The sequence below is a fragment of the Perca fluviatilis genome, chromosome 17 (assembly GCF_010015445.1).
Source record: "Perca fluviatilis chromosome 17, GENO_Pfluv_1.0, whole genome shotgun sequence".
Lineage (NCBI taxonomy): Eukaryota > Metazoa > Chordata > Actinopteri > Perciformes > Percidae > Perca > Perca fluviatilis.
The window spans coordinates 6218716-6244763 of record NC_053128.1 but is presented as its reverse complement, the minus strand read 5'-3'; the positions used below and the strand labels follow the sequence as shown (position 1 = coordinate 6244763).

Below are 26048 nucleotides of genomic sequence, written 5' to 3'. Positions count from 1 at the left end.
ACTGATTTTAATGTGTCTTCTTATTTTGATAAGAAGACACATTAAAATCACGCATGCACTGCAAATCTGAAATTATTTAGACATTACCCAGCGGAGCTGTATGTGAGAACCTAGTCTCATTCTGCCAAATTCCGCCGGATGTCGCTCTTTTTGGATGTCTGTTTTCGGATGTCCCGTTAACTTCCGCTTTCTTTGTGTTGTAATTTTAAACTCCGGTGGATTTATGAGGACTAACTCATAACTGCTCCTCAGGGTAAATCCAGACAGCTAGCTAGACTATCTGTCCAATCTGAGTTTTCTGTTGCAAGACTCAAACAACCTTTGAACGTTCACGTTCCACCAAAACAAGTTCCTTCCTGAGGCTATTTTGCAGCTGCACCGTGGCTACGCTCGGCGCTTAGCACCGCCCAAGAGGATTGTGATTGGTTTAAAGAAATCCCGGGTTGCTGTGTGGACTCGCCCTTCTCCACAGCACTGTGGTGAGATTAGTAAGAACCTAAATCTCCAAATCAGCTCCCTAAATCGGTGTAATCACTGATTGAGCCCAAAGTGAGAGAATTCACAGCTAACGGCGACATTTCTGTCGGCCAGCACAAAAACGGAGAACAACAAACATCCAAGGGTAAAGAAGGAGGGTGACTAACACGAAGACTTTAACGAAAATGTTTAACTGAAGAGACAGTGAGATGCGGGAACTTCTGTCGGTAATGGCCAACGCCAAAATCGTCAGACAAAATCAAGAAACGGCAAGAGACTCAGTTATTTATGACCAAATTACGAACCATCGCCATAATGCAGAATAATCCGTGTCATGTCATGTGTCCTGCACGCGTTTCCCAGCGCCACCACTCATCTAAACTAAATCAAAACCCAAAACCATTTCCAGTAAGTAAGAATGCATCTGAGACACACAACCTCCAGGTCCATGCTACATGTGACAAAATATCATTTGAAAAATGTCAGGACCTGATTTGTCGGAGTTTATATGTGAAAACGGCTGTAGTGTCTGTTCTTTAAAAAGCACTGCATTTTGTCAACAGTCTTGGATGCACTGTAGTTTTTAGCGAACATTACTTAAACACTAGTATATTATTAACAGGACTGATGGGAAATGTAGTCTTTAAAGTGGCCATATTATGCTCATTTTCAGGTTCATAATTGTAATTTGAGATTGTATCAGAATAGGTTTACATGGTTTCATTTTCAAAAAACACCATATTTTTGTTGTACTGCACATTGCTGCAGCTCCTCTTTTCACCCTGTGTGTTCAGGTCTTTGTTTTAGCTACAGAGTGAGACCTCTCAACTTCTGTAAGATCTTTGTTGTCAGTCGCACATGCGCCGTAACTAGGTAAGGATTACATGAGCTAGCTGTTTCTCCAACTTCAGTCCGTACAAGGCAGGATTAGCCGGGAGACTTCTTCTAAGACAGGGTGCATTTCCAACTTTGCGTGGAATACCTGCAGAACAGGGACATGTAAGTACAATTTATACAATTTATTTTGTAGATTAGGGTGAATATGTGTGTGTTGTAGCAGTGTTTTGCCATTGAGAACGAGCTAGCATGCTAACGGTTACCCCCCTCAGGCCCCTCGTCTCGGGCTAGTTACGTAGGAAGCCGTGCAGATTTTGAACAGCTCACCCAGAGACTGAAGGCAGGACACATTCAGAAACCGTATCTCACTCAGAACAGCATGGATGTTGTTTTTTTTCAAAGTTTGTATGGGTGTGGAAGCACCAGAGACACAAAATAATACCCCAAATCCCAGAAAAAGTTTTTTTCATAATATGGGCACTTTAAGAAAGATGGGTTTTTAACAATACCACTGTTGAGATATTACCACTAATGCACTTCTTTTAAAATGCATCGGATAAATTATGTGAAAAAAATGATATATATGGTTCTTTAAGCATGATTCAGAGTTGAGTTCCTGTCCTCCCCTGCAAGTGTGTGTTTGTGTGTGTGTGTGTGGCTCTTACTGATTGTGTGGTGTGTATTCTCTGTGCGCTCTGGTTCGATGAGCTCAGAGTCCAGGTGTCACGTTTGATTTGACCGGCGTAATAAAGCGGCGACAGGACCATTTTCTCCTCTGAACCCGAGCCGCTCAGTTGGCCCCAGCAACACTTCTACCTTTCCAACACCGCCGCCGCACCATAATTGGTGTGGACAGACTTAACCAAAAATCACTACGCTATTCCTCTGATTTTGTTATTGGGAGCTACAGTGAAGGTTGTAAAGAGTCTGAATGCACAAGGCTGATGTTTGGAGTTTACCAATTTGATAAAGAGCTGAAGGAATATGATGCAGTCAGAGTCTCTATGGTCTACATACAGTAAAGGACATACATATAGAGGCAAAAACTTACAATGCGTTCTGCATATAAATGAATCTGTAGGCAAACGGACAGGATTTTTCCATTTGTGGTCCAAATAGCATTGACCAATCATGTTTGAGCAGGCTTTGGTAGTATGCAGGTAAACAGTCTGTGTGGAGAGCAAAAGAAGCGGAGCACCTTGCCCAAAAATGCAATCTCTGAACCCAGTGGCTATTGTCTGACCCTGATTTAGCTTTTTAAAAAATGTATCTGCATTTATATTCAGAGAAACAATCCGGTCGTAAACGTTGGTAAGCTCACTTCTAATTTAACACCACCAGATGTTTTTTATTCAGAAACATGTAATCTTCAGCCCCAACCGACGCTGACTCAAGTGACATAACTTAAGGCAATTCATCGGACTTTTTGCAGCTCTCTCTGGAGCCACAGTCGTTTTTATGCAACTTTTTTCACATATGCAGTAGTACTCCCCAGCACCTGTAAACAGACTTTGTCACGTCTCAGTTTCCCAACTCCAAAACTGCGATCGACAGGATAGGACAAAGATAACAATGTCTGTCAAATCTTCTCACGCTGACAAACAAACAAACATCAAAAAGTCTCCTCTCAGCAGCCTGAAATCCATTATTACAGATCAATATGAGCCTGTGAATATGGAGGTCAGAACAGAAACCCTGAAAACAGACGTGTATTCCGGGTCTGAAACTGTAAGGCCAAACACACACACGCACACACACACACACACGCACACACACACACACACACACACACACGCACACACACACACACACGCCGCACACACACACACACACACACACACACACACACACACACACACACACACACACACACACACACACACAGTAACTGCTGGTAATCTGTGTCATAAAGCAGGGTCCGGCTCATAAATAATGCACTGTGTCTGCTTGCAGCAGGATGCGTAAAATGGAAAATATTTAGGTTCAGTCATTCAGATTTTCAGCACAATTTAACTCTAAGTGGACTCTTCTCAGTCTGTTCTGTACCATAAACGACATTATAGGATAAGTCTGGTGATATTTCCTGGTTTTCAGTCAAGTCAACAAACCGCATGTGAAGAACCAGCAATGAAGTGATCACTCTAATAGAGTATTGTGTGTGTATCCAAAGTCTGATATATCTTTTTTCTCTGTGCCATAGAGCTCCACTGTTGTCCAAGAGCTGTTAAAATGTTTCCTTCATTACGAGGAAAAGCCTTCCAGCAGCTCAAAGTGCCTAATCCCTCTCTGGTAGGCTTTTAATGTGAAACATCTGTAGTGAGTGTTGATTTTCATTGACAGCAATTTAACAGCGATGGAAAAAACGAATAAGTAGAAGGGTTTTGAATGAACGTAAAAGACAGTATGGTGTTAAAAAACTCTGATGACTCTGTTGGTGTACTGATGGAATTACTGCAGTGCTGTGGAAATGTACATTATACTGAATTAACCATGTCAACTATTAGAGTACTTTCCCTGTGTTTTTTTCGTTTGTGCTGACCATGGCTCCTATTCCATGACTCCAGCTTTTATATGAGCTATTCTATTCTAACACTGATTGTTGTCTTTTCATCCATAATTCACTTAGAGTCACAGTTAGGCAGCATCCTCCAACCAAACAATGGACTCCTCCTCTCTCTCTCTCTCTCTCTCTCTCTCTCTCTCTCTCTCTCTCTCTCTCTCTCTTCTCTCTCTCCTTCCCTCCCTCCATTTTTTGCCTGGTTAACCCGGCTGCGAGGTGAAGAAGAAGTGAAGTGAGCAGACTGAGGCAGGTCACGCCGAGATTCCCATCAATAATTCATTGGGCCGCTGCTGCCTCTGCTCTTGTGTTCAATTCCCCTGACGATCACATAATACCTCCCCCCAAAAGAGAGAAAGAGAGAGGTCCAAGGGAGGAGAGAGATGGCGAGAGAAAGAAATAGATTTAAAATGAAGAAGGAGAGGAGAAGGAGGCATGGAGGAAAGGCTCCAGAGAGACATGTAGACAAATTAGTGTTTCTTTTATCATAGTATACTGTCTAGTAATTTGCCTTGTAAACCTTGTAAAACCTGCTTTGGCAATACTGTACTTAGACTACATGGCTAAAAGTATGTGAACACCAAAACAGGTACCTCTCTACCTGACAAACAGCCAGTTTGGGCTTGAAATGTAAAATATAATGTAAAAGGGAGCGTTCAATAGTGTTGCGAGTCTTTGGCGGGCAGAAATCACCCAAACATTACACCCATATGTAATAGTTAAAATGTCATTTTCATTTAATTGTCTGAGTTATGTCTTTTTCTGGTTAATTCTAAGTTATTTATTAAGTTTGGTAAAGTTATACTGGCTGTATATTTATAATTATTAATCAGTTGTATGCAGGCTACAAGGAGCCTTCTATAGAAATGGAATTTACTGTATATGGTAATAAGGGGTCTCGTTGCTGGTGTTGTTCCACCTGTGTATATGTTGACATACAGCACATTTTAACTGACCTACTTTTTTAATTTGATTTAAGTACCCTTTTGCATAACTACTTTTACATGAGTACACTATTCTAGTACTCTTTCCACCTCTGCTTAATGCCATAGATTACTGTACATCCTTATACTCCTGTCTGCAGTGGTTGAAAATACCGCAGCCTCTGTGATGCTAAATGCTTTTATCATGGAACTATGGAGGATATTTTGGGTCATAATTCAAATTAAAGTCTGCCAAATAGTAAAGTGCAAATGCTAAAAAAATGTTTTTTTTTACTTTTTTTGTTTTTATTTCACTTTTTTCATAGTCACTTTACATTTTCACATTTATCATTTAACATTTTGACTTAACTTTTAACTTATCAATTTCCTTTTTTAAGTAAAAAGTATGGCCTATCTTTTTAATTCAATCTCTTAATTTTTTCTGTGGACTTTTCATTTTAATTATGACCAAAAATATCCTCCATACAAAGCACTCTGTAATTTTGTTTTTTAAAAGTGCTATTTTATATAACTTAACACATTTACATAATTACTCTGACCTGGAACACTGCAAAGATAAATGAAAGAGAGAGAGTAATGAAGGGGGGAAGGAGTCGGCCTGCTGCTACTGATTATTTTGACTATTGATTAATCGCTTGGTCAATAAAGTGATTAACAATAGCTCAAATTGACAATCACTGTTACCAGCTCAATCGGACATCTTTAAATGTCTTGTTTTGTCTTACCAATAGCCCAAAACCCCAAAACCCCATTCACTACAATTCTATAATACAAAGGAAAACAGCAAAATCTTTTTAAGATCAAAAGAGAATGTTTGTCATTTTTTAAAGCAAAAATGACTTAAGCAAACATAAGCGCTATTTAATTTTTTGACGATCGACGAATCAAATAATCAACTAATCATTTCAGCTCTATGCGGGACTACATCAAAAGAGTGATTTAAAGAAGAAGACAGATTTTGAGAGAGACGAGTAAAGAGGAAGTTAACTGAAAGAGAGAACCTGTTGTTTAAATGTTGTGAATGTACACAACATGAATGTGGATAATGTAACAGCAAAAGAAAACCCCAAAATAACCCTGTCTCCCAGCTCTCTCATTTCGTTCTTCTCCCTGCATGCTGCTCCTCTCTCTCCTCTCTGCTAGTCTCAGGGTCAGGGGGATATTTGCTCCATCCATTGTCTGAGTGTTGCAGCTTTGACATTTGACCTCAGCTCTATTGGTTGCTTGTAGCGTTGTTGATCTAGGAATTGAGGCTCCCTCTGTTCATACAGTCATTTTAAAGTCACCGTGGAGAGAAGAGAGAGGGATGAAACGAGCAAAATGTGATTCCTGGAAAAAAATAAAGCAAATAAAATGAGTAGAATCATACTAGATGTGTTGGCATGTTTCTGATGTAGAAAACCTGAGCAATATTGACCCATTCTCTGTGAAACCACAGGCTCCCAATTACAGTTCCGGAGTCACGCTGGAGAAAGAAAACAATTCATATTTCTGTGCTTACCTAAAAATATCTTTAACATGGAGGCGTCAGGACCCCAACAACAATTTAAAAGGTGTCTGATTTACATGATTCAGAGGTCCAGTGCATGTTAAGTGTATAGCTTAGCACAACGACTGGAAGCATGGGAAACTGCTTGCCTTAGCTCCATCTGAAGAGAAAAACAAACTCCAAAACTGTCTCATTTACATGTTGTTTCTTGTTAGCTAACAAGCTAGTCACCAATCCTTCCTGTAATCAGCTAGGTTTTTCATTTCATTTTGTTTAGCTAGGCTAAACATGTTTTGTTCCTATCTGTTATTGCTGAAAGCAGGAAAAAAAAACTTTCTGAATTTAAAGCTCTACAAAGGCCAGCCTCTGACTTCACCCTGCTATTAGCCATGGAAAAAAGTTTGGCACCGTTTCATCAGATGCTTCTGTAGCTTTCCAGCTAGCAAGCTACTTACCAAACCACAATGTCTTATTTTTGCATTTCAACTTCAAAGAAAGACATATTATGAAAATCAGGCAGAGTAAGCTAAAGTTGTTGGAATTGTTGGAGGTTCAATTTAAGTTAAGTAAGGCCTAGTCCACACGTACACGGGTATTTTTATAAACAGAGTTTTTCCTCCTTCGAATAGCAAGCTAGTTTCCCCCATTTCCATTCTGTGTGCTAATCCAGGCTAAACACAGTTAGCCTCTAGGTTGTAGCACCTGGCTTTCCTCAACAAAACAGACTTTTGACACTTTAACTGGTCACTAATAAGATACAGCATGTAAATCAGAAAGCTTACTATTTCTCAAACTTTTAAAATAAAAAAGGGCTTTTGTTTATTTATCATATAAGGAATCAACAAAGTAGCCTATAATTTTGGTATTATAACCAAAACTCTGGTACTGTAACTACTGGCTCAATGGCCAACCCTAATAATGTTTTCATTCGTGACTGTTGGGCCTTTTGAAAAACAGTGATTTTATTATCAAGGGGAAAGCAAATGAGTGCAGTTCCATCAGACAGCAGCATGAGTGTGAGGCTGTTCAGTGTGTATCTGCACACTGACATTTTACACACACAGGGCAACACAGATCCCATGAACACTCCCCTGCTCTCCTACAGCTCCACCCTCCATCAACTGTCACTCATAGTAGTTCCTATTAACATACATCGTAAAAACCAGCCCTGAAAATCTAAGAAGCCCTAATGAAATAACAGTCAAATCCTGCACAGATAATCTCATCCACATTAGCATCTGCACACATTTCAAATATGAGGGTCTGAGCTGGACCAAATCCACTGACCGAATCTAGGCTAATTAGAGGCACAATTCCAATCAATGTTTTGAGAATCAGCTGTCCGTGCGGGGATGTTTAGATCTCCATTAATTGGAAAAAAGTAAAAGACAACATCGCCTATTTGCAGTGATTATTCTTTATAAGAGTCTATTCAACAAACAGTGTTCAGCCACTTCAAACCATGTTACATTTACACCACCAATAAAACCACACTAAATCTCAGAACAATTTAAAAGGATACCAGACCGATATTACGAGCAAACATTGGAACATGATGCAGCCATCAAATATCAGAAACTACACCAGTATGTGTCAGATGAAACCATGGCAGATATATGACTTTAGATTACGATACGATCTCCATAACTCACTATGAATACATCACAAACGCATTGAGATCATAAATGTATAATGTAGGAATATTATAGCGATATGATGAATGAAATAAAATGAGTTTACAAAAAGTTATTACGTAGGTATTAAGAAAAAACAGTTTAAATTTTGTTTTAGATATAATGTAGGAATATTATATATGGCAGAAAATATGGCGCTGTTTGATTCACATTGACTATATGAAATAAAGGGAACACTTATTGAAATGTTATTACTGATAGTAATACTGAATACAAACAAAGACACCATGAGTTCATAGGTGTTTAATATATAGAATTTGGGTCGTATTTGAAATGTCCTCATATAAATATATAGGAATACATTTAATATTCAATGCTTAGTAGAATACCCAATATTAATTTGCTATAAATAAACTAAATCACCCAACTTTATACAACTAAAAATATTTGAAACAGAGCCTCCTGCATACTACTTGTTGATTTGTTGTATATATATTTTTTCTTATTATTTCTGATCTCTGGTCTGTTTCTAGTGTTGTTGTAATGCTACATGTTTTATCTTGATACAGCTAAATGATTGATACTTTATAAAATAGATTGACACCATGAGTAATGAGGTAATTCTAAGATTATAATGGAATTATTATAGCCATTTGAAATAAGGCATAATTACAATTTAGGAATATTTTAGGAAAGCATATATATACATACATATATAATTTTTTTCTTATATAGTTTAGATTTGTCAATTCTATAGGTTGTCTTTTTGACATGTATATGTTAAATGACAACTTATAGAAATGTGACACGAGTGTGCTTTATTTCAAAGAGTACACGCAGGTATGATACAAAGTGAAATAACACATCATGTGTCCCGGTGTTAAAGGAATGTATTTTAATTTCAATGTACCTGCTTTAACCTGGATTATTCCCTGAGATCAGTACTGCTTTCAAGGGAGTCTTGGAATATATATATATATATATATATATATATTTATATAGAAAGAAGATAAAAAGGTTTATGCTAAAGGTTTTTATTTTTATTAGATAGGCCTACCAGTTGAAGCACACTTCATGATAGGACCGTATTGAAAATAAATTAAAACACTGTCCAGTTGAAACTACATATCTCCTAAATGTAAACTTTGGATCAATTGTTTTACTTTGTTTTAAGGTCATTTTTCATTTTTTCATACTTAACTTTTAATTTATTTTTTTTCAGCCAGAAAAATACAGAGAATTTCCTCAACCCATAAAGGAGGATTAAATCCTTGAGTTTATTGGAAAATGCATTGTCTTTTACTGAACAGCAATGAATATAATAAAGTTTCGTCATTCTACATAATTTCAAATATTCTTTGACGGAATTACTTCTGCACTGTTTTTTTTTTTTTTAACATTTAGCCTGCCCATGACCATTTCATTTAAAAAAGAATTGCATTTAATATTTATTCTATCATGCCTCTCACTGACACACACTCTCTCTCAGCAATAATAATACGATTTTTGTCTCGATACATATATCTATTTTCAAATCTCTTGTCTGTACATAATAGTTATGTTTGTGTCCCTATCTTTGCTCAGCTGTGTTGACCTTAAATTTTGTGTCTATACAGTATTTGCAACTTGCGAGCTACTGACAACCAGAGTCAAATGAAGTTGATTGTGAAAATGCATATACAGTACAATATTGTGATGCTCTAATAAAGGACGCATGATACAATATTATACAGATTTCTGCATCCTGCTTGCCCAAAACTGGGAGTATCAAAAGTTGTGCACAGAAAGCCAGTTGTTGAATACTGGAGCACGACTTGAACCAGCAAATACCAGTGAAATGTAGTGAAGCAAAGTGAAATAGTGATTGTGAAGCAAACTGCTTTAAAACTGGAAAATAATATTGATGCTTGTAAAGATCATGGTATTTCAAAATATCCCAAGACAGCTCTTCTAGGCGTCATTCCAGAAAGGCTAAGATCTATTTGTTACAAATCTTACTGTTGGCCACCTTTAAATGTATTGTAATTCGGTATTTGGAACTTGACCTCATACACAGTATGGATTCAAAAGTTTGGAAATTCATGAGATAGAGCAAACAACATTTGTCTCTGTCCGACTGTTTCTTTATGGGTTGACAAAATTCTCTAACTTCTTAAAACCCAATTTATTTTTGAAAATATGTCAAAAGCAAACAACATCCACTTAGTTTCTAAGAGCTCTAATTTATGAACAGTTTGAATCCTGTGCATTAAGGTAATTCAACATGTCCTTCACTTTCTTTACACCTACATGCATGCATGCTGCACTCCAGTTTTATTATTAATTTGGCTTTTGTTTTTATTACCTGTATTACTGAATGTATTTGGATTTTTTTTAAATTTTTTTGTGTTTAAATAGGCCTATATATATGGAAAAAACAAACAAGAAAAAGGCAGTTGCTGTAATCCAGAAACTGGATTAGGAATTAAAAAGGGAGATTCAAACTATAGGTTTACAGAAGTTAAAATTGCCATTAAAAACGCCTCTTTTAAATACATAAAATGTAATAAAATCTTTCGATAAACTTGTCACATAGGCAAACTAAACTCCACAGCAATTTATTGTTGCAATATTCCTAAAAACTGAACATAATCCACTCTCATGCTGATCCTTTTTATGCTGCTCGGTCCCTGCTGCTGCTGCTGCTGCTGTCTCCTGCGGACAATAGAGGCGTGTTGTTGGGACAGAAACCAGGTTCCTCACTAGAGGGGGCACCGGACCCACTGATGCTACAAACATTCATGTTTATGTCACAGCCGTCTGATCACTTCAAGCTCCTCACAATCAAACACAAATCCTCTTCCGAGCCTCTCAGCCTGCTGTGAATGCTTTCTCACACCTCTCTCCCTGCTAACACCATACGAATACAATAAGCTGTAACAGGCTACTCACAGTAACAACACCAGCTGAATAAAGTAAAAGTACGATGCCACTGAATAACACTGAGAAACATGAATTAAGCCTGAAGTTAACTTTGGTGTAGCCTATATGTAATTAATGATTTTTTTTTCTCGAAGTTCTGTGCTGAATTTCCAACTAAAGAATTATTTTTTAAATGAAAGTGCTGCCTTTTCATCTTTGCATTTGTTTTCCTATTTTTAATAATTTACATGCCTGGATTTGAGCAAAAATAATGAACTGATATTTAGTCAAAGTGCAGTGTTTTCCCTCTAACATGCAGGGACAGGAAGAAAAAAAACTAGGTTACAGCACAGTGCCGGACTGTTGGAGGGAAATCCCGTGACCTTGTCATTTCCTATCGATCCCTTTTTGTTATTGATCAATAATGGTAATCATAACACCAGTGATTCTAAATACATGTCTAAATTTGGGTGCTGTGCAGGAAAGGAGCCACGAAGAAACACCAAAACAAAGCCAGCAAATGATAAAAAAAGTGACAGTGGGGAAATCATTTGGGATTGTTTTATGGAGGAGGAGGAGGAGGAGGTTTAAATTCCTCTTCTTGTCCGACGCACAGAGCGAACCAAAACACCAGCATAAGCACCGCGGATTGTTGTTTTCTTACCTGCCAGTCTGAGGGCCGACATCCTCTGAAACTCGGGCTCCTGCAGCCACTTCCACATCCTCCTGAAGGTCTCCCTGCCCGACTTAAGTTTACTCCAGGGTTTGGGGTTCCTCAGGAGATCCGACAGGGTCCCCTGGGAGCGGCACAGCACCCTCTGGGCGAAGATGGCCTGGGGGATGCTGTACCTCTTCAGCTCCGCCGTGATCCTCTGCGCAACCTCCTTGGTGTTGATTTCCTCCAGCTGCCCCGAGCTGTTCACCCCCTGATTCCCCGAGGAGGAGGGCGGTCTTTCCCTGGTGGAAGCCAACACGGGCCCGTGGGATGGAGACTGGAGGTGGGGGTGGGGGTGGTGGCCCGCCGAGGACACGGCCGGGTGCCCCGGGTGGTGCATCCCGTTCAGATGCGACATCATCCCGGCCGCCGGCCCACCGAGTCCTCGGTGCTGGTGGTGGTCCCCTCTGGCCAGCATTGAGGCGGTGTGGTGCGCGTCGAAGTTCAGCATCTTATCGTGGCCTCCGTGCGTCGTGTTGCCGTAATTGTGGAGACCCTGCTGGGTGTTGTGTATGGAACCCAGGCCGTTACCCAGCACCGGGGAAAGGCTCTGACCCATCCCGGACATGTGGTCCTTGTGGTACGGGCTGTAGAGGTTGTTCATGCCCGGTAGCCCCCGCTCGTCCCGCATCAGGGTGAAGCTCCCGCTCACGTTCCCGGAGAGCCGCTGGTGGTGGTGGTGATGGTGATGATGGTGAAACTTGTCCGACACGGTGGATATGGGGGGCAGCGGCTGCAGCGGGGTTAAGGTGGTGTAGGTGCCGCTCATCCCCATCCCGGGAGAGGACGTGTCGCAGGGCACGCTCATGGCGTGGTGCAGCGGCAGGGACAGCTCCGGACGGTACTCCCCGCTGCCGTCCAGTATCGTGGCCATGCCGGACACCATGGCAGAGCGGGATGACGCCGCGGCGGCGGCGGCCAGGTCCTGGTGTATCCGCAGGGTGGCCGCCGCTGCCGCCGCCGCCCCGTGTCCCCCCGACGAGCTTCCGCGCCCGTGGTGCGGGCTGTGGCCGCTCATCAGCTCCACATCAGGGACCACGGAGCTCACGGAAACCCCGCCATGCAGGCTGCCAATGCCGTCCATTGTCATGTCCGTGTTCATGGCATAAGCGTCCAGGTCCTTGGCCAGGCATCGATAGGCGTTAGTGTAGGCAGTCTTCATTCATCTGTCCTCTCAGTCCATCGGGTCGAGCGGAATTATGTCTCCTTCTTCTCCTCCTTTCTCTCGCTGCTTCTCCCCTGATGCGCCGGGATGGGTCAGTAGCCGTATTCCCCCTTTTCCTTCACTTCCTCGGTTGTTTCCCCGTCCTCCTAAGGCCTCTCCAGCTCGGTGTCTTTGTGTATTTTCCCCGGTAGGTGCACATTAAAAAAAAAAAAAAATTGTTTTTATCTCGATCGTACGGGCCTGTGCGGTGGCTCCCCCATATCCAGCCCTCTCCTCCTCCTGCGTTACTCTGCTTCTCAGACGGGAGCTGTCCACGGTCCCCTAGCAGACCGCTCAACCCAACCTGCTGCGGGGGGAGGAGAGGGAGAAGCGGGCTCGGACGAAGGGGCGTCTCCCGCCTGACTGACGGTGCAGCAGACCAATCAGACGGACATTGGGATTGGTGCAAGGGGCCGACTGGCCAATCGGCATCTTTGATGTATGCAGCGGTGTGGACTTCGAAGCTACTCTGGGTGGGATTTGAACGAAAAATCATTTTTGCATTGCTTTGAAACGATAATAATAATAGGCTATTACTACAGCGACTTGTTTGAAGGACTTAAATGTGAGTGCAAGGTGTGATATTCTGCTCTGTACTGTGGCATTTCTCCCTATTTAATATTATGATAGTAGGCCTATTATAAATGCACAATGCAAAGGCTAAATCATTAACTCAAATTAATATTGAAGATATAAGTGTGGATGTGGAACCAATATTACATTTTTGTCCTTATTTAACTTTATCTTACTGTATTTCAACCTGGACTAGCAAATAAAAGAGATACTGTTTAGTATTCATAGCTTATATGATCATTTATAAAGTACTACTTTTCTTCACCAAACAGTTAGTAACAATTAGCAAACTATTTCACCACAAGGTCCATTTGGTAGGCTAGCTGTTCTTGAGCTTTTGATCATATCACATCATCTTCATCACAAGATGGACATTTTTAACAATTCCATGTGAACTGGACAACCTATATAGGCTACATCTGCTTATGAAGATCAAGTGATATGATCGAAAGCTCCAGAACAGCTACCTGATGGACATTGTGAGGTTGTTTTCTCAGCATTTTCTTATATAGACATTTATGGTACTAACTAGTGTATTTTACTGTGTACTGTATTTTTATATGAATAATTGATATTTAATTATAAATTAAACAAACAAGAAAAAAAGGAAAGGGACTATAGAAACTAAAATTGAAAATGTACTCTCAAATTCACAACAATCACTAGTTTTGCTATAAAATCACCAGGGATTTTTCTGTGTGCTGTAGGATAGAGTCAGGCTTTGCAAAACGGCCTTATGAAAGATGTCCAGACAATTTAAAGGATCACCGGGACAGGCATGTGATATTAATTCAGCCAACAGTGTCTGTGTGGAGAGACAGTGAGGTACTGATCTTCACAATCACTATACTCTGTGAAACAGGATTCACACGGAGGATGCTGGTTTTACTGCTCTTCTTCTTTTTCTTCTGCTGCTGCTGCTGCAAAGAAGCAATTTGCCCACAGGGATCATTAAAATTTGATCTCATCTCAGCTCTCATCTCATCACCTGCTGCTTCTGATTGTTGAGATAAAGTAAGGTGACAGGAAATAACACATGATAAACACATGATAAAACCAGAACTGACATATGATAGACAAAACCTCCCCCAACACTGAGGAACAGTTTTTATTTTTCCTTACAAAGCCCTAATCCCCCAAAAGGTTTGTCTGTCCATCATTTGCCTTTAAGGTTAGATTTTGGATTTTTGAAAACATATACTTGTAACACTAGTTCATCTTAAAATCTTCAGCAAAGCATCATATGAAATAAACTCTTATGAGGTGACATAAAACTAATTGTCATAATGTAATATGACACAGCATTCATAACATGACCTTAAATGGCATGGCATAAAATAACATGACACAACCTGGACAAATCTTATCTTATGAGATATAAAATAGCATGGCTGATGTATGTATGATGTAAGATGAAACAAAATCTCATACTGTGATGTGAATTGATATAATATGACAGAAATAGCATGATGTAACATGCCATGAAACTTATTATGTGAAAAGTCTAAGTTAGCTAACTGCATAATCAGAGAGTTAGAACATTTATCAAAAAGGATCAGATATCTTAAGGACCACTAAACTCTCTATTGTCTAAAAATATAAAATTCCAAAAGTGATGAGTTTGCCTTAAAGTTACTTCAATTCACTGTCAAAATGTCCCTGCTTGTGGACGTATTGGCGGTGGTCCCGTCAGTTAGAAATGTCAGTAGCTAATCTGATCAAATTTGCGGTTTCTTAATGAATGTAACGTTAGGCCTATGTCTAGATGTGGATTTTAACTAGGCCATGTTTTCTGTTATGACTTGATTAGCTATACTAAACTGAACTTTGTTCAGTTTTCCGGCTAAGCACAACCCTATATCTGATCCATAGTTGAGGGTAGGAACGAAAACTGACCGGTAGATCGAGAGCTTTGCCTTCTGGCTCAGCTCTCTTTTTGTCACAACGGTGCGATAAATTGAATGTAATACCGCACCCGCTGCGCCGATTCTCCGACCAATCTCCCGCTCCATTGTCCCCTCACTCGCGAACAAAACCCCCAAGGTATTTGAACTTCTTCACCTGGGGTAAGGACTCATTCCCTACCTGGAGTAGGCACTCCATTGGTTTCCTGCTGAGAACCATGGCCTCAGATTTAGAGGTGCTGATCCTCATCCCAGCCGCTTCACACTCGGCTGCGAACCGATCCAGTGAGTGCTGAAGGTCACAGGCCCATGATGCCATCAGGACCACATCATCTGCAAAGAGCAGCGATGAGATCCCCAGCCCACCAAACTGCAACCCCTCCCCACCCTGACTACGCCTTGATATCCTGTCCATAAATATTACAAACAGGATTGGTGACAAAGCAAAGCCCTGGTGGAGGCCAACCCTCACCTGAAACGAGTCCGACTTACTGCAGAGAACCCGGACGCAGAGCTCGCTTTGGTCATACAGAGATTGGATGGCCCTGAGAAGGGACCCCCTCACCCCATACTCCCGCAGCACCTCCAACAGTATCTCCCTGGGGAGCCGGTCATACGCATTGTCCAGATCCACAAAACACATGTAGACCGGATGGGCATCCCTCCAGGATCCTTGCGAGAGTAAAGATCTGGTCCGTTGTTCCATGACCAGGACAGAATCTGCATTTTTCCTGTTCAACCCAAGGTTCAACTTTCGGCCGAACCCTCCTTTCCAGCACCTTGGAGTAGACGCTACCAGGGAGGCTGAGAAGTGTGATACCCCTGTAATTTGCACACACCCTCTGGTCTCCCTTTTTGAAAAGGGGAACCACCACCCCGGTCTACCACTCCTTTGGCACTGTCCCAGACTTCCACGCAACGTTGAAGATGCATGTCAACCAAGACAGCCCCTCCACACCCACAGCTCTCAGCATTTCTGGACGGAACTCATCAATCCCAGGGGCTTTGCCCCTGTGGAGTTGTTTGACTGTCTCAGCGACTTCCCCGAGGGAAATCGACGACAATCCCCCATCATCCTCCAGCTCTGCCTCTAACATAGAGGGCGTATAAGTTGGATTTAGGTGTTCCTCAAATCCTTCCACCACCCTATTACCTCCTCAGTTGAGGTCAACAGTGTCTCATCCTTACTGTACACAGATTGGATGGTTCCCCGCTTTCCCCTCCTGAGGTGGCGGACGGTTTTCCAGAAGCACCTTGGTGCCGACCGAAAGTCCTTCTCCATGTCTTCTCCAACTTCTCCCACACCCGCTGCTTTGCCACTTTCACGGCAGAGGCCGCAGCCCTTTGGTACCCTGCAACTGCCCGTTGACAATGCCCCATGGAAATTGAAAATTAACAGAGGTTTCAGACTAATTCGCATTTGTGATTTGGTCTCGCAATGTCAGGCTAAGTGTTTGCCACTTCAGCAATTAACTAACATCAGGGGCATCAAGAATCTCTAGCAATTTGTTTTAAAAGACCCATAATGGTAAAATGTTCCCAGGGAGAATGCAACTTATTCCACTGAGGCTTCTTGTTTATCGACCCTGACCTCTTTTTTTGCATTATTTTGATTTGACATGATTTGACGACAAAGCTTTCGATCTACTAGTCAATTTTTGTTCCCACCCTCACCTATGGTCATCAAGTTTGGGTCATGACCGAAAGAACGAGATCCAGGGCACAAGCGGCCAAAACGGGTTTCCTCAGGAGGGTGGCTGGCGTCTCCCTTAGAGATAGGGTGAGAAGCTCAGTCATCCGTGAGGAACTCAGAGTAGAGCCGCTGCTCCTTTGTGTCAAAAGGAGCCAGTTGAGGTGGTTTGGGCATCTGGTAAGGATGCCCCCTGGGCGCCTCCCTAGGGAGGCGTTCCAGGCATGTCCAGATGGGAGGAGGCCTCGGGGAAGACCCAGGACTAGGTGGACGGATTATATCTCCAACCTGGCCAGGCAATGCCTCGGGATCCCCCAGTCGGTGCTGGTTAATGTGGTCTCGGGAAAGGAAAGTTTGGGGTCCCCTACTGGAGCTGCTGCCCCCGCGACCCAACCCCGGATAAGCGGACGGAGATGGATGGTTATTTGTATTGTATATGTTTTACAAAATTGTACATTTGGATAAGTAAGAAGCATTTTATGGAACGTAATACGACATCTACAACTGTGTACAAATATGTGTCTAAAGCCCTGCTCGTTAGCGGAAGCGCTATCTTCCGGCAGCCCAAAATAAAACTCACACACTTCAGCACCGCTGCTGGAAAAAATCCTAGGGGCACTGATATGATACCACATGACCTGTTATGACTTGATATGAAACATTTTATAATAGGACTTGACATAACATGACAAGTATGATATTACTATCGAACACAATGCATATGATATGACGTGGCATTACATGACATGGTACGGCACAACACGAAATGATCAACAACACATGAGCAACAATACAGTAATAGTTTGGTCTGTTGTGTGGTGTTGGACAGATGTTTGCAGCTCTGTAGCTCACAGTGTTGAGTTCAGACTGATGCAGTGTAGATGATGTGTTGGTGTGTGTTGGGATGTTATCGACAGTCTCTGGGTGGAGTGTTGAGCGTGGGAGCTGCATTGAAAGAGCATTATGGCCTGTAGCTGGTTCACTTTACAATTCATTACACTTCCAAGGACAAATGACTGCTACATAACTGTCTGCCTCTCTCTCTCTCTCTCTCTCTCTCTCTCTCTCTGTCTCTCGCTTTGACCTATCATCATAAAATAACAAGAGTAGAGATAACAACAAAAACAATCACACACTTACTTCATATTAAATTACTAATGATCGGACTCCCTAAAATCATCGTACATTATGATAAAACACAACGACACCAGGGTTGATTGTAATATAAAAGTGAAAGACACTCTTTATCTTCCATACAACAAAACAACTAGATGTTCAATTACTGACGTTTCCATAATGTTTTATGTATTACAGTAAACTCAAATGTATTGTATAAGTACAATAGGTTCTAGGTGGTCCATGTTGTATTTATCCTAATATGGTTTGTATTATTTTTCTGGTTGTTCTTTTAATAATCAGACCAAATTTTTCATAGAAGACATTCTGATCCTTCATTGCGACAACAAAACTCTGATGTGGGGGGGATTGAGGAAACAGATGTTAATAAGCACAAAACCAAACATATTTGAATCACTTAAGCAAGTTGGAGATGTGGAAAGCCATTCAGAGATCTGGAAAAGGCTTTAAAATGTTTGCATTGAAACAACGCTCTTAAAGATTTCTAGCACAAAGTTCTCAGAGTATTTTGACACACTTTTGCACCTTTACAGATACAGACTTTAAACTACATTAACCAGTAATATTCATTATTATGTTATCTAATTATATTGGAAACTCCACATATATTGAATTGTAATCTTGCCTGTAGTAACATTGTTTTGCATGTTCAGCACCTGCTGTGCACTGACTAAAATACTTTATATACGATAGCAATTATTTGGAATTAAGTAATTGTAAGTGAAGCAACTGAACACTATACTGCCTATATTATTCCTAACACATTTTATAGTTCTTTTAAGGATATTTCTTGGAAAATCCTATTAAATTACAGACCTGTATATTAGCAGCGGCAGATGGCCGCCCACCAAGAGTCAGGGTCTGTCCCAGTTTCTGTCTGTGAAAAGGAAGTTTTTCCTCTCCGCTGTCACAGCAAATGCATGCTCTTTGGGGAGAAATGTTGGGTCTCTGTAAATTATAGAGTGTGGTCTAGACCTACTCTATCTGTAAAGTGTCCTGAGATAACTCTGGTTGTGATTTGACACTATAAATAAACTTGAATTGAATTGAACAGAGTGTTACCACTGAGCCTGAGTGATGCGTGGAAGGATGAGGCGATGTAAAAAGCAGAAAAGAAGGTGGAGGAGATGGAAAAGGAAGAGATGGGGAGGAGGAGCAGGATGGGTAGTTGGGCAGATGTTGCTTTGTTTAAAGACTGTTGTGTAATTAAGGACAGAAGAACAGAAGCCTGACCCATTTTCTCCTTTTGATCAGCTGTCAGAGAGACAGGCAGGGGGTCTATCTGTCTGCCTGCCTGTCTGTCTGCCTGCCTGCCTGTCTGTCTGTCTGTCTGTCTGTCTGTTTCCTCTTGAAACCTTTAGCTGTCTTGTTGAGGGAAGCTGATTTGAGAGGTGGCTGCCATTTTATGTCCCACATGACGTTCCACAAACCAGAGAGAGTGGGAGCCAAGAGAGCAACAAGAAAGACAAAAGAAGAAGTGATGGACGAGTGGGACATACAGCAGGATTAGCATGAGGAGTTGACAAAAAATTGCGTGAAAGAGTGTGAGAAGGAGGAAGAGCAGCAAGTAGCAGGAGGTGGAGGAGGAGATTGAGACCAGAGGTGAGAGAAGGATGAGAGAGATGAGAAGAAGATGAGCAGGAGGTGGAGAGGGAGGATGGAAAATAGGAATGGAGGGGAAGGGTGGAAATGAAGAGTTGATGGAGATGAGAGAAATGGAAGTGAAGGTGGAAGTGGAATGGATGGAAGAGGAAGGAAGGAATATGGAGGTGGGTGGAGGGAGGGAAGGAAAAAGGAGGGGGGGGGGGAGAAAAAGAGGAGGGGGGAGAGAAAGAAAATATAAGGGGGAAAACCCCCCCCCCCATCACAGCCAGGAAGTAAGAAGGTTTATTTCATAGGGGGTTTTTTTAGGAATATGGGGGTGCACACCGCAACCAAAAAAAAAATTTTTTTTTTAACTTTAAAAGTAATTCTTTATAGAATCCAACAACTACAGCTCCCATGAGTCTTAGCCACAAGTTTCCCAACACTTTCCCTCCATGAAGTTACTGTAACTGTCCTCAGTGTTATTACAGGTTGACACACACACACACACACACACACACACACACACACACACACACACACACACACACACATAGGCAGAGACAGGACTATTATCCTGAATTAGTTGACTTTACTAGAAAATTGTGGAAACCCGTGGCCTTAAATCATTTAAGTTTTTAAACAAGGAGACACTTAACAGGTAAAGTTGTATTACTGTGACAGAACCTTAATTAGATGTAGTAATCATATTCAAGTTTACAGTAGTTGTCTTTAGTTAAAATCTTTAGTTCACATGACTATTTCTTTTCTGGAGTTGTATAAAGTTGTATAAAATAACCATTAACTTTCATAGACACTTGTTAATAGTAGGATGCATGCATTGCTGATTTGGGTCTGCACGTGAGATCTGTGGTGTCTCAAGTGTCTCCATGCACTTAAAAAAAAAAGAAAAGATTACACACGTTAAATGCAAATAAAATATATATAATGTGAAACATTGTGGCATTTAAGCATAATGTAATTAGTCGGAATTCATGTTTTAGGCTCAGACTGGAGTCTGTTGTTGGCTTCTTACATACATGCTTTGAAATGTCTTTACCATGGCCATGCTGTAAAACACTGAGTACATGTGTTTATGTGAAGAGAATTCAGTTTGGACCTAATAACTTTAATTTCAACATTTAAAGATGACATTAATCATGGAAGTAAACGTTGTCATTGAGTTGTTTGCAGACCGTAGTGGCATCACAGCAGCACACTGACTCACTGTCTGCTGAGGTAATCACTAGCCTGATTGTCTACTCCCTGAGCTGAGTCAAGTTGTTGTGTCAAACATTTAGACATTTCAGTGTAGGCCTATCAATTGTATTTCTCATGTTGGGTTTGCTGTATTTCCGCTGGATGTCTTGGTTTTTATAAACCCAATCACAACGTTTGTTTACAGTAACTTCAGGGTAGAAATCTCCTGCGTCCCATATCATTTACTGTATTGGTGCTGATCAAGTGGAGACGAGGAACAACTGGATGTTCGATGCTTTCATATTTCACTAACACTTGGGCCAAAGACTTAAGAAAATGACACCACCCAAACCAGCAGTCAGTCCGATAAGTGGTATAGCAAAGCAACACAGTACAGAAAATAAGGCCAGCAGAAACGTCAGATAGGTATGTCGGTTTCAAATCCGATCATCGGATCCAAATTCAACATACGCAAGTTTTGGTTTCAGTAGCGGCTAGGCGCTTGTTGTGTTGCAGCCATGTGGCACAGGAAGTGGCGCTCTAGTGTGGCTTTATTTTACGTTAAAAAAGCCCGGTAAAACTGCAAACCACCATTGAATCAAAATAAAACTTTCCTCTTATATGAAATAAGCATGTGACCCGTTTTAACTCCACCCCCTCAAAGAATCGCAATCGAGAATTGATAAGAACCGGAATCGAAAGGAAGAATCAGACTTGGAAATTAGATGTGTTAAAATCCAAACGATGACCAACCATATAGTCAGAAAAACTATATTTGCTACATTGTTTAATAACATTTCCTTTAAACTGCATATTTTGTACTGTTATATTTTATAAAACCTATTATATTTTGTATTTGTGTGTTGTTGCCAATTTGCTTTTAGATCTTGTTACAACAAGTTCAAAATGCTCAACTATAAATAATGAAGCACAGTAAAATTTCAGTTTAAAAAAGAAATATATTGAAATGTTTTTAAGTATTTCAAAAATCTGATTCAATTCACAATTGCTACGTTTATAAACATCGTTGTTGAAACAGAGCTTCAGTAACCAGCAATGTTTTAGAATGGATTTAAACATCATTTGTAAACAAATATTAAAATGGTTCTTTATTATAAGGTAACCGTTAAAATTTTCTGAAGCAATTTACAAGAAATCATTCCTACCACAGACAATACAACTTTTTAATACGTCATCAACTGAGTGTTAGATAAGACTCATATACATCACAACTGCACTAAGTGCAACTTGCATCTTTATTAATACTATTTAGGTAGTTGTACATTTGTATTCCTAACTTGTATATATTTTAAATAGTTGTTCTTGTATTCTATCATATTTATTATTTCATGTATATTGTATCCTATTATTTCATGTATATCAGTGTGTCTGATATTTTGCTGCTGTAACACTGTAATTTCCCATTTTTCGGATCAATGAAAATCAATCAATCAATCAATCAATCAATCCATCAATATATCTATCTATCTATCTATCTATCTATCCTTTTCATTGCATTGACATTCAACATCATTTGGTCAACAATGTGATATTTTTTCAGCATCACCCATTTACGGTTTTAAAAAGGGCCTGATTTGTTTAGAATTTCACTCTTTCAATTTGGTTCATAATTGTTGGGGGTGAAGAAATGAAAGACAAAGGCAACAAAACAATACAAACAAGATAATTAACGACATCAGATTCATCAAGACATAAATGATTAAATAGGAATCCACGTTGCAACTTGTGAGAACAGTTTAAAAAACAGAAGAGAGAGAGGCAGAAGTTGGTGACAGAGCAGGTTCCTCTGCTGTGGGTCCTGGGGACTCCTATTAGCTGCGCTTCAAAGCGAGCGTCCGGCCGTAAAATGGGAATAAAAGCTGCAGAGCTGCTGGTTGATCAGTACGTTTCTCTCTCTCTCTCTCTCTCTCTCTCTCTCTCTCTGTGTCCCGGGCCATCTGCTGTGTACAGAGCAGCAGTATTGATCTGCAGCTTTGTGCTGGAGACCACATGCTAATCTATAGCGTTAGTGACAAACACTGCTCCGTTTTGCCTCGCATCTGTCCCACTGACTCTCTCTCTCTTTTCTCTCAATATAACCAGTGCCATCCTCCCTCCCTCCCCTCCCTCTCTCTCTCTCTCTCTCTCTCTCTCTCTCTCTCTCTCTCTCTCTTCTCTCTCTCTCTAAATGAGCCAGCAGTTTTGGAACGGGGGTCCATCTGTCCGGCTTCAAACTCTTCCTCCTCCTTCTTCTCCTGCAGCAGTTGGTTGCTGGTGAGTCCTGTTCAGTGTGTTTTGGTGTTTCTTGGCAGCCATATTTGGTTTTGAATATAAAGTGTGAATACAGTCTTTTGTTGAGTTTTATAAAGATATATGCAGATGATATACATAATTATGTAAAGAAGTAGAGAATACAGATATTGTAGAGTTAGATGAAGACACGTATTCCAAGCTGTGCAGATATTATGGCGATATTATACAGTAGACATACTGCGGTAATTTAGCCTACAGTAATAATGATTGATTGAGTTATTTTTAGAAGAAACCTTTTAAATGTATTTAAATATATGATATATAGACAAAGCTTTAACGATGTAGAGTTTCATTGAGATAAAACTGATTCATGAAGATAATTGTTGCACAAAATGTTGAGATTTATTTGGTAACCATAGTGATAAAATAGGGATTTATAGACATACATATGAAAAGTCATATACATTCAAGAATCGTACACACACATATTTTGAGATAAAAACAACATGAGATAGCTATATACGTAGATAAAAAGATGAACAAGTTATTAGCAGAGATTTTAATTTTAATTAAACAGTTTAGAGAGCTGACACAGAGATTTGTATAAACATGTAGAGAAAACTTAATATAACAACTTTATTTAGGCTATTGAAATGTATAAATACACATTTTGAAATAATACTTAGAGAGATAAGTATATAAATAGTATTTGGAGTGACTGTAGTGAAGATCATTCATCTCTTTATATTCATCAGATTTATATACATGTATTGGCTACTGACGTAATTTATGAAGTTACATAAATATATAATGATATAACATGTTTATCGGTATGAAAATCTGCAAGTGTATTTAAATAGAAGGATATAGATCAAAGCTTTATAAAGATAGAGACAATACACAGAGATACACACACAACACAAGACGTTTTTTAAAGATACATTAGACAAGTTATAGATAACTACAGACATTGAAATAAATACAGTATATAGAGACCATACAAAGAGGGGAGGTAGTCTTTCATAGATACATATTTTTGAAAAAATACAGAGATGTGTGGGGATGGAATGGAGATTTATAGAGATACAGATAAATATATAATAATTACTGAGCTTCGTAAATGCATGTATACAAACACAGTAGAGCTATACACAAAAATAAAAATACATATTAAGATTGTATTAAATATGTAGAGACAAGTATAAATGAAAAGAGATGATATATCTATATTTGTATAGAAGAATTATAAAGATTTGAAGAATAAGTTTAGAGTAAGTCTAGAGATTCATGGGATGCATATATATATATATATATATATGTATATATATATATATATATATATATATATAGATAGAGATAATGTAGAGATGTGTATACATTTATTTAAATATGTAGCGATGATGCACACATTATGAAGATAATGGAGAGATACATAAAGATAAAGTGTATTTACAGATAAGCCGTTATTCTGGGTTTGACTGTTTAAACACACACACACACACACACACACACACACACACACACACACACACACACACACACACACGTAAATATAATAAGGATATTACTGAAGCTATTTGAGAAAAAAAAAAAGGGAGGCACACTTCCATTATCTTCCTCCTTCCCTCTATCTTCTCACCCTTTTCTTCTCCTTGTTTCCTTCCCTTTTTTCTCTTCCTCCTTTATTCTCTTCCAGTCTTTTCAAACTTTTCGGACCTGCTGCCTCTTTTGTTGCGGTTCTGTTGGCCGTGAAATCGGCTTTTAATGGGAACACAATGGCCGCGTGCAGAGTCGACCCGCTGTATTCAAATGTGACCGCACGCCATTATCACTGCATTTCCAGCTCTAAATAAACACTCATTTAACAGCCATTCATCTCTTTCATCTCACATCTTTATGAATTTGTATATTAGTCATTGTACATTTTTGAACTGTTTCCACACTCCAGCTAACTGCAATGAAACAGCCATTTAAAAATCTGACTTTTATGATTTTGTCCATGTGATACAATTCTTTATTTACTTACAATAAACCAAAACACCTCACAATGTGACAGGTAAAATTACACCTAAGGTTGTTTGACTTTTTAAGGGATCGATTATCACTCGATTACACCAAAAAGAAAGTAAGAAAAAAGAAGCTAACGCAATTGTTTAACCAATGCTGTCATGCTTTTAAACAATAAAGGATATTGAATTAATGTACATTCAATATTGACTTCATTTAGTTTTGTATCTATAAGGGCTACACACATTCAACATTTTAGTAAATGTGCCAGTATTAGCCTGCTGGCTATTTTTCAACTTCAGTCCTTCATCAACATATTCTAAAAGTGACAAGAGAAACACAAACATAAACCATGAGCCAATAACTAAATCAGCAACAAATCATACAGAGAGACAAAATAAAGTAAAACACTGATGCAACAATACAACATCTTATTCAGCTACTGTTAATTCTGTTTACACATCAGCCATGCAGAGCAGTAAGACAGAAATAGAAATGATAATAAAATGTTATTAGTATTAAACTTTAAAAAGATGTTCATAGAAATAGTTTAAAAGTTGGGAAAATTACAATAGTACGTGCGTACTGTTATAATTACAGGACGTAAGCCATGCAGCACAAAGACATAAGTCATTGCAAAAATATCAATACCTCATTGCTAGTGGAATAAATATGTTATTTCCTATACAATTTCAGTAAATAATAATATTGTAATGTTATATAATTTGGGACATTTAAACTAAAATCATATTGTAAAATGTGTGAGGCTAATCTTTTTTTTTTTGCTTGCAGATTTTTCCGGCCCTTGCAGGGACGTAGCCAGGACTTTAGAAATACTGAGGTCATTAGTCCAAGTCCCCGGTGTCCCCACCCCACCCCCACCCACCTCGGAATATTACCAAAAGTCTTAATCATTTGGATTGTTCATTTATTTATTTACCA

General features: G+C 39.8%; 1 protein-coding gene and 1 long non-coding RNA gene across 3 annotated transcripts in view; one reads left to right on the top strand and one right to left on the bottom strand.

Annotated features, from left to right (window-relative positions):
* The window catches only part of onecut2 (one cut homeobox 2), a 38612-nt gene extending 25604 nt beyond the window's left edge, over positions 1-13008 (bottom strand). For both annotated transcript variants that reach the window (XM_039778803.1, XM_039778804.1), the window contains exon 1: positions 11504-13008. In XM_039778803.1, the coding sequence (XP_039634737.1) occupies positions 11504-12716 (1213 nt within the window). In that variant the 5' untranslated portion in view covers positions 12717-13008. The remainder of the gene's footprint in view (positions 1-11503) is intronic.
* Positions 13009-23056: 10048 nt separating this feature from the next.
* Positions 23057-25305, top strand: LOC120545015. The gene is made up of 2 exons (XR_005636616.1): positions 23057-23120; positions 24796-25305. It is a non-coding gene; the product is annotated as an uncharacterized LOC120545015 (long non-coding RNA).
* The last annotated feature ends 743 nt before the right edge of the window (positions 25306-26048 follow it).